The sequence below is a fragment of the Suncus etruscus genome, chromosome 4, assembly GCF_024139225.1.
Source record: "Suncus etruscus isolate mSunEtr1 chromosome 4, mSunEtr1.pri.cur, whole genome shotgun sequence".
NCBI classification, from domain to species: domain Eukaryota; kingdom Metazoa; phylum Chordata; class Mammalia; order Eulipotyphla; family Soricidae; genus Suncus; species Suncus etruscus.
In genome coordinates this window covers 114,679,464-114,693,655 of record NC_064851.1, presented here as the reverse complement: position 1 = coordinate 114,693,655, position 14,192 = coordinate 114,679,464, and the positions used below count along the sequence as shown (strand labels likewise).

Below are 14,192 nucleotides of genomic sequence, written 5' to 3'. Positions count from 1 at the left end.
CATGTATGTAATCAAGGTGTTTAAATAAAAAAAAAAAGTGAGAAGAACTTACTTTTTATAAAAAAAAAAATCTTGATCCTTTTTTTTGGGGGGAGGGCACACCCAGTAACGCTCAGGATTACTCCTGGCTTTGCGATCAGAAATCACTCCTGGCTTGGGGGACCATATGGGACGCCAGGGAATTGAACCATTGTTCCTCCTAAGTTAGCAGTGTGCAAGGCAAATGTCCTAGTACTTGTGCCACTGCTCAGGCCCCAGCTATCTTTTTTTGTTTGTTTGTTTTGGTTTGTTTTGGTTTTGGGCCACACCCAGTGGCGCTCAGGAGTTACTCCTGGCTATCTGCTCAGAAATAGCTCCTGGCAGGCACCAGGGACCATATGGGACACACACCGCTGTGCTATCTCTCCGACCCCAAAACATTTTTTTTTTTTTTTTGGTTTTTGGGTCACACTTGGCAGAGCTCAGGGGTTACTCCTGGCTCTATGCTCAGAAATCGCCCCGGCAGGCACAGGGAACCATATGGGATGCCGGGATTTGAACCACCAGTCCTTCTGCTTGGAAGGCAGATGCCTTACCTCCAGGCTATCTCTCCAGCCCAGCCACAGCTGTCTTAATCTTGAGTTAGCATTTGAAAATTGAGATACTTTCTTAGAAAAATTTGTCGTTTTTAAGAGTAAAATGAAACCATTCTTAATGCTAGGTATTTCTAGTTAAATATTGGCTCACTTTTTGTTTAAAAACTTTCCTTCCAAGAACATCAATTTATTCCTAGTTTTTTCTTTAAGTATATATTATAGATAACTGTCAACCAGGAACTGATGTTTTCAATGTTTGAGTGATGAATTTGGGGAACAGAATTTTTTTTACTGAGACAAGGAATAATATTCGTTGGTGAAAATTTTCTAGCCAAAATTTTAAGCAGTACTAATAATATCCACATATAAAAGGTAAATGAAATTAACTTTTATCACCACTTATTTGAGATAAGTTTACTTGTCTTAGGCAAAAATTGATGGCATCTGTGCTTTATTGTATCAATTGGAAACTAGAATACAGTTACAGTTTATAATGATTTGTATAATTTTGGAGAAATTAGGAATAGTGTTCTCTGGAATTAGTGAAGATTCTCAGTGATGACTGCAAGGAATCACAAAAGATATCTTTGGTCCAATGAAGACATCTCTGAAAGAAAGGAAGAACATTAGTTAAATTCACATCAGATGGGGCTGGAGAGATAGCACGGAGGTAGGGCATTTGCCTCGTATGCAGGATGGTAGTTTGAATCCCGGCATCTCATATGGTCCCCAAGCCTGCCAGGAGCGATTTCTGAGTGTAGGGCCAGGAGTAACCCCTGAGCACTGCCAGGTGTGACCCAAAAAACAAACAAATTTACATAAGATATGTATTAGTCCTTTCTGGGTTAAAATAGATCATGTTATTTCCAAGATTTCAGAAATGAATATAATAAAACCTGATTATAAAATAAGGACCAACAAAGATCAAGAATGTATTCAATTATATTCTGTTCCAATTATTGAACAGAGATGTTATGCTGTCATCTACATAAAGATCAAAATGATATTATTTCAGACCCTTTTTTTGGGGGGGGTCACACCCAGGAGTACTCAGGTGTTACTCCTGGCACTATGCTCAGAAATCGCTCCTGGCAGGCTCAGGGGACCATATGGGATGCTGGGATTCGAACCACCGAACTTCTGCATGCAAGGCAAACGCCTTACCTCCATGCTATCTCTCTGGCCCCCAGACCCTTATATTTTGTCTCTTACAGATGGAGATGAGCCATAAAACTATCATCCACAGATTAGAAACAGAAATTTAGACATTAGAGGACTGGAGAGACAGTCCAATGAGCAGAACACATGCAAAGCTAAGTCCCCAGTGCTGGGGGGGTGGGGTGGGCGCTGAGCACCATCAGGTCTGGCCACAAAGACTGAGCCACTGAGTGTGTCCCAGAAACTCCTCTTCCCAAATTATTGGAGAGCCTAGGGGCATAGCAAGAACTTAGAGCATCAGCTTTGCAAACATACAGTCATCAGCTTAAATCCTGGGTGACTCACATACTTTGAGTACAATACTGGTGCCTCTGTCCTTTAAACTTCTGCAGTGTGTGATTTGTGGGTGAGACCCACAAAGCAGGTTTACGCCCTTTGACAATATCATAGCAGCTAGGATGTGCCAGTATCGTGACCAGAAGGGTGTTAACGAGCATGTACGTAAATACCACAACTATAACTTGTGTGCCTCAGCAAAGAGTGTGATCCCTGAAGAGCACGTGTGTAAACAGCAGCTAAAGGAGTGCAAAGCTTTGTGAAGCCCTTGAGCAGGTGTGTGAGCAGTACAGCCTGTCAACACCAGCATCACAGCTGGGTGAGCACTGTGGCCTGGTAGATGAGGAATGTCAGATCATCACAGCAGCAATAGCAGCGGCAAACAGAGATGGAAGGAAGGGAGAATTAAAACATAATTTATTTAAGGACAATAAGTGCATTTCTAGATCTAGGGATGGGAGAAATAGGAAGCTACTCTATTCTTGATAGAAAGTGCATATAAATTTGGGACATTGGTGATGGGAATGTTGCACTGGTGATGGGTGGTGTTCTTTACATGACTGAAACCCAAACACAATCATGTATGCAATCAAGGTGTTTAAATAAAATATATATTAAAAAAGTGCATATAAGGTAAGTATACTATCCAAGCAGTAATGTAAAATTGTGGGCTGGATCGATAGTACAGTTATCACTGTACTGGGCACTTGCCTTGCATGCAGCAGACCCAGGGTTTGATCCCTGGCATCCTATCTTGGTCTTCTTAGCACTACCTGGAGTAATTCCTGAGTGCAAAACCAAGAGTAACCCCTGAGCATTTCCAGTTGTGCCCCTTCATATAATGTTATACAGTTGATGAATATATGTGTAAGGTTGTGTCATGGTTAGGGCTACTAGTAACATACTTAGCATTATGTAATGTACAGATAATAGCTAGAGTAAATATAGCCCTATGGTATGTTTAAAAGTTACTAAGAGAAGCTGGAGAGATATCACGGCTGTAGGGTGTTTGCCTTTTGGTTGACCCAGGAGGGGCCCCATTAGATTCCCGACATCCCATATGTTCTCCCAGCCTGCCAGGGGCTATTTCTGAGTGCAGAGCCAGGAGTCACCCCAGCACCACTGGTGTGGCCCAACATCCAATCACTCACTCACTCACTCACTCACTCACTCACTCACTCACTCAATAAAGTTTTTTTAAAAAGTCACTAATAAAGTTACTAAGATAATAAGTAGATCTTAGAAATTCTCATCTCCAGAAAAATACATTTTTTGAGGTAACTATATGAGTTAATGGTTGTTAGCTAAACTTATTATGGCAATAATTTCACAGCATATATTGGCCAAATTATGCAGTAAATCTTAAGTATAAACAGTGTTGCATGTCAATTAGATTTCAATGCAAGAAGTAGGATGGCAAATTAAAAATTGTGTTTACTGTAAGGAAAAAATGAATGTACTTAGCAAGTTGAATCTGTTGCTACTGGGGGAGAAAAGGTATTTCAAAATCTGATAGAAATTAATTTTGCATATCCCCACTTCTGTTCTTACATGCGCTTAACTTTCTCTATTTTTGGCTATAGCACAGATAGCCACAATATTATATATTAAAATATAATGTAAAGTGTATAGTGTAAATTCATTTGGTAAACTTGATCTCCATCTTATAATTAAAAAAGCATGTAGTTGAATATTAATTGGCATTTCATTGGTATAGCTTGGAGAAAATGAGACATTTTTTTTTTTTTTTTTTTTTTGTGGTTTTTGGGTCACACCCGGCAGTGCTCAGGGGTTATTCCTGGCTCCATGCTCAGAAATTGCTCCTGGCAGGCACAGGGGACCATATGGGATGCTGGGATTTGAACCGATGACCTTCTGCATGAAAAGCAAACACCTTACCTCCATGCTATCTCTCCAGCCCCGAAAATGAGACATTTTAGTAAGTTATTTAACTCACAATTTTTTTTTTAAACTCACAATTTTTTATAGTATACTTTTAGTACAGTGATTCTTAAACCTTATCAGAATCAGGAGGGTTTATTAAAACTGAATACAATGCCTTATTTCCTAAGTTCCTCATCCAGGAAGGTCAGTTTGTGGCCCAAGCGTAGATGAATCCTCAGAACCAGAACTCAGGTGACATGACACTACTGTTCTGGGAGACACAGTTTAAGAACAAACTTGCAGGCCGGAGAGATAGCATAGAGGTAAGGTGTTTGCCTTTCATGCAGGAGGTCATCGGTTCGAATCCTGGCGTCCCATATGGTCCCCCGTGCCTGCCAGGAGCAATTTCTGAGCATGGAACCAGGAATAACCCCTGAGCACTGCCAGGTGTGACCCAAAAACCACACACACACACACACACACACACACACACACACACACACACACAAAATAGAACAAACTTGCTTGGTAGAAAAAACATCTGGGGGTCGGAGAGATAGCATGGAGGTAAGGCAATTGCCTTTCATGCAGGAGGTCATCGGTTCAAATCCCCTTGTCCCATATGGTCCCCCCGTGCCTGCCAGGAGCAATTTCTGAGCCTGGAGCCAGGAATAACCCTTGAGCACAGCCGGGTGTGACCCAAAAACCACAAAAAAAAAAAAAAATTTGACCTGAATCAGAAGATTGTATTCTAGTCTTGATACTGTTTAATTGGGTATGTGGGATGTGCTGCTCATCTTAACTCTCCATATATATATATATATATGTGTGTGTGTGTGTGCGTATATATATATATATATATATATATATATATATATATACACACACACACACATATATATATGGAAGTTACATCCTTCAATAAATGGTTATCCCAGTCTGTTGGTTCTACAGAGATTTAGGCAGTAAATATGCTTAGTTACACAGATGATAGTCTGAGGAGAGGGACTGAAAAGATGATTTAGGGACCTTTAATTACTAACTTTCAGAATGGCAGCACCTTTAGGGAATGCCCTATTGGTGGGTGTCCTGGATTCACTTTTGTATCTGCCATCTCTCTCCAAGAAGACAATCCAGAGACTTTTGCATTAGCTGTACCAGGCCCCTTTGATATGTAAAGGCCTAATTAGGTTAGATTAGCAAAGATAAGCAACTGTCTGTCAACATTTGCCCTTCTTGCTGTGTTTACTGATTCTAAACAATAACCTTTCTTTATACTGGAAGGTTAGTCAGGATTGATTCTGAGTCCTTGAGGCTGTGAGCCCTCTGATGCCATGCATTTCTCTCTGATGTTTGTCTTGTTTGCTTAATCTTTGGGGTAGCTTTCTTAGGAGAAAGTATGGTTACAATTGCAAAAAGGAGTTTAAAAGAAATAATCTATATGAGACAACCAAAATTATCGCATTTGTAAATTCTTTAATAAGAAAAATGAAATGATTTTAAAATCAAAAGTGAATAAGATTTGATATATATTGTATTATAATTTCTACTTTGTAAGTCAATGAATAAGTTCTGCTTATTTCTGGCTTACTAATATATCAGCAGAAAATTTACCATTGACCATTATCAAATATTTTCCTCAGTTAATTACTTGGTCCTGTTCACTGGGATCTTTCATCAAAAGGATTTTATTAGTTTTCAAATTGGTTTAAAATAACAGTCTTGAAGTTGACTCCTGTTACTAGTAGCTTTTTCTTTTTTGGTGTGTAGTAAAAATTAGATAAGAAGGTTAGTGTTTATCATATTGGAGTATTATTAATTTCTGGATTTCATTTAGTTTTATTAAAATCTGTCAAACCCTGTTTCTGAAATGAAAACATTTGGCTCCATGCACCATGCTGATGATTCAAGATAAAGTTGAAGTTCGTAGAAAATTTTACTAAATGAGGTAAATTATCTAAGCAAACTCATTATGAACAACAGTTATGCATCCAGTTCAAAGCAGTGAATTTTATGAATGCATTTTCTTACTTTGGGCAGCAGAGCAATTCACTGAAGTTGCAATAGCAGACCATTTCGCATCTGTTTTCAGCCCAGAAGTGAGTCGGGATACTTCCATCCATCTTTGTTAGGTGAGCTATTCCTTCTGGAAGGTTATGACAGTCACCATCTTTTATTATCTTTTTGTAGCAAGAGAGGCGATTGGTTGGCATGGCTTGGAGACCTACCAGCAAAATCAGGCCAGTAGCAACAGTAAGCATGAGAAATTTCATCTTTATTTCTAGTCCTGAAGGAGGAGAAAAAAATCAGACTAGTTCAGTGTTTTATTTTGTTTTTAAAGATGGAGTTCATTGGAATACAAAGTGCTAAAGCATTTTTGTTTCGTTTTGTTTTGGTTTTGGTTTTTAGGTCACACTCAGCAGCGCTCTGGGGTTACTCCTGGCTCTATGCTCAGAAATCGCTCTTGGCAGGCTCAGGGACCACATGGGATGCCGGGATTCGAACCGCTGTCCTTCTGCATGCAAGGCAAATACCCCATCTCCAGGCTATCTCTCTAGCCCTCAATATAAAGTGCTAAAGCATTCTTATGAATCAGATTGAATTGAATAGGAATCAATATTTTCTAAACTTCTAGTTAAATGAGTTTCTCTGAATGTGTTTTTTTTTATTGTAAGAATTTATTCAAGAGACAAAATTGATTAACATAATGAGGTAAACTAACATAACATAATGTAGTGACATAACATAACATATAATATAGTTGATATAATAATAATACATGTAAGTCAAAGAAAGTTTCTGATTAAAAACACAATTTTTTCCATAATGGCTTACATGTCTTTCACAGTAGTATTTTAGGTACATATTAACATTGAATCAGGGGAATACCCATCACCAACTATGTCCTCCCCCCCATTCCAGTTCCTGTTCTACAACCCATATATCCCACCATCACCCCCCAGGCTGCTAGAGTAGGTGGACCCCTCTTTGTCTGGCTTACTATTAGTGATCACATATCTGTTTGGTCTGGAACCCTCCCTTGTTTCCCCCTCTATTTAAGAGGCAGAGCTAGAAAAATCGAGGTATGTGGTTTTGTTTGAAGGAAAGAAAAGCAATAGTTTGGGGTACAAAATAAGAGGGAAAAAAAAAGAAGTCAAAAGTCAAATACGCTGAAAATGGGCAGAGTCCCTCAAGAGGCTTCCAACCTCAGTTTGAGAGAGGACGTGAAAAAGGTAATTGAAGTAGCACAACAATACAGAAAAAATATCGAATTAAATAACCAGTCAGCACTACAGCAATAAAGACAGGCACCACACAATAGTCTCGGTTCTGAAATCAAATTATGCTCGAGTGCAAAAAGAAAGAGAAAGACAACAAAATAAAATAAAATAATATTGGAGACATCAGCCGTAATCTTCACACCAAAATAAAGACGTCAAAAAAATGGATCAATCGATAAATAAACGTGGAAAAATGATTGTTTTGTGCTTTTTTTTCCCCCTCCTTTTCTTTATTCCCCTGCTTAGGTAACTATTGGGGATATTGTAGTGGGAATTCCCTTGACCTAGGAGATACAGGGTTTCTCCACCCCTGAAGTATACTGTCATGGGATTAACTCTAGACTCCTTGCATGATCATTTACTCTCCCCTTGCTGCTTTCGTGGTGTGTGGAAGACTTCTGCTTTGTTTGGATGGTACTGAATGTGTTTTTTATCACCATCTACAATATAAATCAGGGCCGGGGAGATAGCATGGAGGTAGGGCATTTGTCTTGCATACAGAAGGACAGTGGTTCAAATCCTGGCATCCCATATGGTCCCCAAGCCTACCAGGAGCAATTTCTGAGTGTAGAGCCAGGAGTAACCCATGAGTGCTGCCGTGAGTGACCCAAAAAATAACAACAACAAAAAAACACCCCACAATATAAATCAGCATTCTTATTACTATTATTGATGTTGTTTTGTAGTTCTGAAAATTGAAGCTTTGTTTCAACCATGCAAGGTATAGACTTGACCACTAAACCACACCCAATCAACACTTAGTACTTTTGATAAATAGCAAATGCCTTGGTTTTATCAGAGCAATATTGAATAAGAAATGGTTGGGGAAGGTGGACATGATAATAGCTAGAATTTGCTTTCAAAAAGTAAAACAGGTAATTTTCTGGAATAACTACTGTCATCCATACAATGGTTCTTGACCTCTATATACCAGTTTAGCAACACTGTCAGAGAATTTGGGTCCCCACCTGAAAGAAACAAAAAGCTCATTTATGGTGACACTGACAAATTATATCCTAGAACATATTTAGGGTTGAATTAAGTTTGGTAGATAATCCCAAACTGTGGCAGAGGGTGGCTATTTCTCACTGCTTTACTTCTTAAGTGATATTAGGAAAAAATGGAGCAGTCTAGGGATGAAAAACAGGGAAAAAATATTTGTGGATTGATTACAGAAGCTATAAATCAGAGCTAGAGTCTGAGAAAAAAGAAGACAAGGTCAAAAAAGTGATGAGTGCAGAGGCAAAAATAAGTTAGTGGGAGGCTGAGCCATTTTTGAATGAAGGTATACTTAGTTTGAACTGAGGTTTGTTCCTCAGAGTATATCTACTGTCCTCTGCTACTTAAAAGTAGATGATTGTAAAGCCATTACCTACTTACCTCTTTCAGTCCTATCTCCTCTGTCTCCCTGTGTCTACCGATAGCTTAAACAGCAGTGGACTTGTTGAGTGTAAACTTAGCAATTCTGAGGTCTGGGCAAACCCAGTCTATGAGGGCTGGAGGAGGCACCAACATAATGAAGGCCACAACTGTACTTTTCCCACATTCTAGGCCTCTCTTAGGATGTTGCTGCCAATTGAGCTCTTTGCAGCCCATGTTCAAATCACAGTCACCAAGGAGCAAATATATAAAGTTCTAGAAAAGTAAATGGCTACATAGCCATCCCATGACACCTTCAGATTTTCACTTTTCATGCCAGAGCACACATACTATTTCTGTCATAGACTTAGTCACATACTATGATGGAAATTTCCATACTTGGCAAAGACTTACTAGTGGGGTTTTTTTTTGGTGTGTGTGTGTGTCTGTGGTGGGGGGAGGGGAAGTATGAGTTTTAAACACTTTATAAATGACCTATTTGAATTGAAGTCCCTTCATTTGAATGCAGGAAAGCAACTTTAAGTCATACTTAGCAAGTGGAAAATGTCTGAACCAGTATATTCCTGTGATACATTAGTTTTTCTCATCAGGAGCCACCAACCTTGGCAATCCTTGGCAATCCACCCACACCATGTATTTTTAAGTGCCAATAAGAGTGAAATGACTTAGGTGCATTTTAAGCAAACTGCTCTATTTTTTTTCCTCTTTCAATGGAAGTACATACATTTAAAATTCCTCCTGGAGTACATCCAAATTACAAAAGAAAATGAAGCTAAAAACTGAATATCTGAAAGCATTAGCCAGACATCTTTTTTTTTTTTTTTTTTTTTTGTGGTTTTTGGGTCACACCCAGCTGTGCTCAAGGGTTATTCCTGACTCCAGGCTCAGAAATTGCTCCTGGCAGGCACGGGGGACCATATGGAACGCCGGGATTCGAACCGATGACCTCCTGCATGAAAGGCAAATGCCTTACCTCCATGCTATCTCTCTGGCCCCTAGCCAGACATCTTTAAATAGTTTTCCATTTGATTTTGAGGGGTGGGGTTTATTTTGTGTAATTAAGATCATCCCTAATGTTGTATGGGAATTATTCAGACCCCCCCCAAGTGGCATTATTTTCCAAATACCAATGCAAAATATATAGAATTATGGCAAGATGTTTCCAATTAAGCAATAAATCATTGCCACCATCCTGTAGATAGGGATTTGCAATTTTTGATTGTGTAAGGGTATTTGGCACCGGCAAGCTTTTGGATGGCTGTAATTAAGAAGAGACTTTTCAAAAGTAAAATTATCTCATTGTAATGGCCCAAACTAACAGTGCTATGCAGTTTCAGCATTCAGCCCTTTCTCGTGCAATGCTCATAAAGACGCTGATGTCAGTTCTGGGAACTGGTAGTAAGAACAATGGAATGAAACACAGTTGATAAATTAGACAGAAAGGGCAGCGAATTTTCAGATTCCTTTCAAAACATAGCGAGAGAGAAGCAAAGGCTGCAAAAGCCGGGTAGAATTTTATTGGCATTTAGATTGTTCAAATTATAGATGGAAGAGATGAAAAATGTTGTCCACTCTGATGTTCTCATTCATCTTTCGCTGGAGGGATGAAAAATCACTGTCATTTCTAAGAGCTTTGTTTTGCTTATTAACTAAATTAGAAATCAGTGCTAAAGTGTGACTTTTCAGTTAGGTTAAGGGAACAGAAGTGAGGAGGTACAAAGTGGAGAAGTCTTTCAAACATTGTTAAAGTGGACACAGTTGAGGGCTGGAGTGATAGATAGTATGGCAGGGAAGGGGTTTGCCTTACCACCCACCTGAGTTTTATCTTTGGCACTCCATATGGTTCTGAGCCCCTACCTGGAGTGATTCCTGTGTGCAAAGCCAGGAGTAAGCACTGAGCTCCCCTGAGTGTAGCCCACCCCCTCCCCAAACAAAAACAAATCTCTAAAAATAAAAAAGGAAAAAAAACACTAGACTTTGTTTGTCTCGAAGTATCAAACAGAATAGAACTTTCATATATAGGAAAAGCAAGTCTGCATCTTTCCTAAAAGGAAACTGCCTCAGACTTCTCAAGGAAACAAGAGAGGAAACTCTCAAGGAAGGTGCTATTAGATGTAGCCTCATGGTCATTCTCCCTGTTATCCTGGGCACAATAAATTCTCACACTGAAAGGAAGGACCATCTTGGGAAAGCTTTTTCCAGTCTGTGTAAAGGAATTAAGGAATTTTAAGGAGGTATTTTTTATAAGCCCCTCAGGGGGAAGAAGTGCTTCCTTTATCTCTGTGGGACTGTTGTGGTGGTGTTCCAGATTGGGAATTCTGAGAAGGAATGCACTAATTCTTTCTTAGTATTTATTTACAGGTTCCTACTAGTTTCTTTTTAGGAATCTGGACTTTGAAAAAACAATCATTTGCTTCTTAGTGATTGATGTTACCTTCATGTAGAGTAAATCATCTCGAGCTATAGTGAGTGCATTTGAAATAAATTCATAATATTTTTTTAATCCAAAGGGCAGACTGGTAAAGTTCTTCTATGTGGTCTTAGATTCAGAATGGCAATGGTCACTGGGAAGAGAAAACTTACCCTAAGCCTGAAATTAAGGCAATTTCCCAGATAAGAGACTGACACTTCTCTTTGTAAGTCTTTTTTTTTTAATCTAATAAGAAGTACTTTTCCACAGAAGCAACATCCTTTGTATAGTCCATGTATTATTTCACAGTTTCCTCTCTTTTCTTCTTAGTTAACATCACTACAGTAAGATTATAATCTATAGTAATTTGAGGTAGAATGAAAGAAAAAATATTTGTAAGAAGAAAAGTAACCTACCTTTTCCTTGTTTTTCTTTTAGTCTTCTTGGCGAAAAATCTTCAATGTTCCAAGTCAACTGGGGGAATTTGGGCAAAAGTAGGAGAGATGAAGGACTGGAAGAGGGAAGGCTCTTTACAAATGAATCTTTGTGCCTCTTCTCACTGGGTTGACTGATTTGCTGCTCCAGCCAGGACTGGGGAGGAGCAAGTACAAGAGAGGAGCTGCAGGACTGATGCCTTTGGAGTCTTCCAGGCAAAAGTGGACAAATCTGTTTTTTTCACAGAGGGAAATCATGAGTCTAATGAGACCTCAGAGAAACAAATTCCTGGAGAAAAAAGGCTGAAGAGCTTCACAGAACATAAAAGAAGTGATTTTTTTTTTAACCCTCCAGTTAAAAAATTGTATGTTAAATTAATTGTGTGTGTGTGTGTGTGTGTGTGTGTGTGTGTGTGTGTGTGTGTGTGTGTGTGTAGAGGGAGAGAGAGAGGTTGCAGAAAACAGAAAGGCAAGAGGGAAATGGCTAAATGACTTCAGAAAATCACTCACTCATTTTTCTCTTTCATAGTTACTTCTGGTTTGGTATTGCTTTGTTTTCATCAAGTTTTCCTCACTACCTAGATAACTTTTTTAAATAATTTAGTAGACTAGACATTCACATTTTCCAGCTCCTCAACCAGAGTCACTTATAGCCACCACCACTGTAAAGAAGTAGAAGTGTCTAAAAAAAAGAAATACATATCTTTGAAATAAAGGCACCAAAGAAATTTTTATTAGTTTGGGAATCAAAGTGTATTGATTTATTTATAGTCTCTGTTAATTGACTTTTAGTTGTCATTGTTGCTATTGTTCCTATTCACAATATAATACAAAGTTTTGAAAAAGGAGTTAAAAAATCAATAGGATTAGGGTTATGCAGACAGAAAGTGAATGATAGAGCATTCTAGTTTGTCTGAGGGTAAAGGAGGGAGTGTCAAATTTGAGTACCCCCAAAGTACAAATTTGGTAATTTTCTATGATTGGAACTAAGGATGGCAGGAGATATCACTAAATCAGATGACTACAAAATAGAAAAGTCAATGGAGTACTTACATAAGTTTTGCAATGTTTTTGTGGCTTACATCTTAAACTCATACATAAAATTGAAAAGGAAAGAAAACTTCTAAACATTCTACAAAGACAGCATTATTCTTTTTTTTCTGTTTTCATTTTTTTGTTTTTAGGTCACACCCGGCGGTGCTCAGGGGTTACTCCTGGCTGTCTGCTCAGAAATAGCTCCTGGCAGGCACGGGGGACCATATGGGACACCGGGATTCAAACCAACCACCTTTGGTCCTGGATCGGCTGCTGCAAGGCAAAGGCCACTGTGCTATCTCTTCGGGCCCAGCATTATTCTTTTTTAAAAAAATAATTTATCATAAGCACACTGGTTACAAACATGTTCATAATTGGGTTTCAGCCATTAAAGTGCACACCCCCCCTTTATGTTTGCAACTTTACCACCGCCACCATTTCCTACCTTCTTCCACCCTGCCTGTCTTCAAGACCAGGCATTTGTATTTTCTCTCTCTGCTGTCGTTGTCCCAGTGGTAGCTGTTAGTGTTGTTATTTAGAGAAATAATAACTGCACTTTACCCACTCTTTCTGATAAGCTGTTATCATGGGTTGGTCCTTGTTGCCCTACAATCTTACTTTTATCTCCAGGTGCTATTATTATATCTGTCTTTTATTTTTCTTAAAATCCCACTTCTAAGTGAGACTATCTGCTGTGCTTCTCTCTGCCTCTGACCCTATTTTAAATTTACAAAATAGTCTCTAAATCCATCCAGTGTATAAGCAATATTTTGTGATTTCATTTTTTCTAAAAACTGCATAGTATTCCATTATATAGATGTACCATGGTTTCTTTAGTCACTTCCATATGTTGTTGGGCATCTGGGTTGTTTCCAGATTCTGGCTTATTTAAAATAGTGCTTCTATGAACATAGGAGTTACTGCAGAGGACATTATTGTATTGTGTTTTTTTGTGGTCTAGGCTATATCCACTAGGAATGGTATGAATGGGTCATATGGGAGCCTCAATGTCCAATTTTTTTTAATAATATTTTTAATTTTGACCCAAAGTGGATTACAAATCTTTCACAGTAATATTTTAAGCACATAGTGACATTGAATCAGGGGCATTCCCACCACCAATGTTGTCCTCCCCTTAACCCCCCTGTCCCAGCATGCATCCATTTCTCCCCCTCCTTTACACCCCTCAGGCTGCTAGTATAAGTGGTCCCCTCTGTGGTAGCTTGTTGTAGATTGGGTATTGATTCTGTTGTTGTTGGCTATGGATTTGGTGTTTAAGTCTGATTATTTTTTTAAATTTCTATTTAATGTTTATACGACTGTTTGGTCTTGATACCTTCCATTATTTCCCCCTTAATTTGTGAGGCGGAACAAGATGATTCAGTTATGTGGTTCTGTTTGAAGGAAGGAAAAAGATAAACTAGGGCAAAAATAAAACAAGCAAAAGACAGGAGGAGTCCTTCTAGAGGCAATAAATATCAATTTAAGAGAGGAAAGGGAAAAAGGAAGAAAAAGCATAACAGTACCAATAAAAAATCAAAAACTGAAAAGCACCAGAGCAATAAAGACAACAACCACACAATAACCAATGGTCCTGAAGTAAAAATAAAGCCACAAAAAAAAAAAAACCAAAAAACAAAAAAAACAAAGTCAAAAAAATTTTGTGCTTTTTTTTTCTTTTTTGCATAGGCACAATAAA

General features: G+C 38.6%; 1 protein-coding gene and 1 long non-coding RNA gene across 2 annotated transcripts in view; one reads left to right on the top strand and one right to left on the bottom strand.

Annotated features, from left to right (window-relative positions):
• The window catches only part of LOC126005991 (uncharacterized), a 44,509-nt gene that overhangs the window by 7,847 nt on the left and 22,470 nt on the right, over window positions 1-14,192 (top strand). The gene's annotated exons all lie outside the window — the stretch shown is intronic.
• Window positions 989-6,236, bottom strand: SCRG1 (stimulator of chondrogenesis 1). Its single transcript, XM_049771313.1, has 2 exons — window positions 5,985-6,236; window positions 989-1,182 (listed from the first exon to the last, which is right to left on the bottom strand). The coding sequence occupies exons 1-2, from the start codon at window positions 6,224-6,226 to the stop codon at window positions 1,128-1,130; spliced, it is 297 nt and encodes a 98-aa protein (XP_049627270.1). The 5' UTR covers window positions 6,227-6,236; the 3' UTR covers window positions 989-1,127.

Excerpts from the sequence above, each read along its gene's own strand:
- SCRG1 (XM_049771313.1), bottom strand. The coding sequence starts at position 6,226 with ATGAAATTTCTCATGCTTACTGTTGCTACTGGCCTGATTTTGCTGGTA. Across the intron at positions 1,183-5,984 it reads GAATTGCTCTGCTGCCCAAA|AGATGTCTTCATTGGACCAA; the intron begins GTAAGAAAATGC and ends CCTTTCTTTCAG.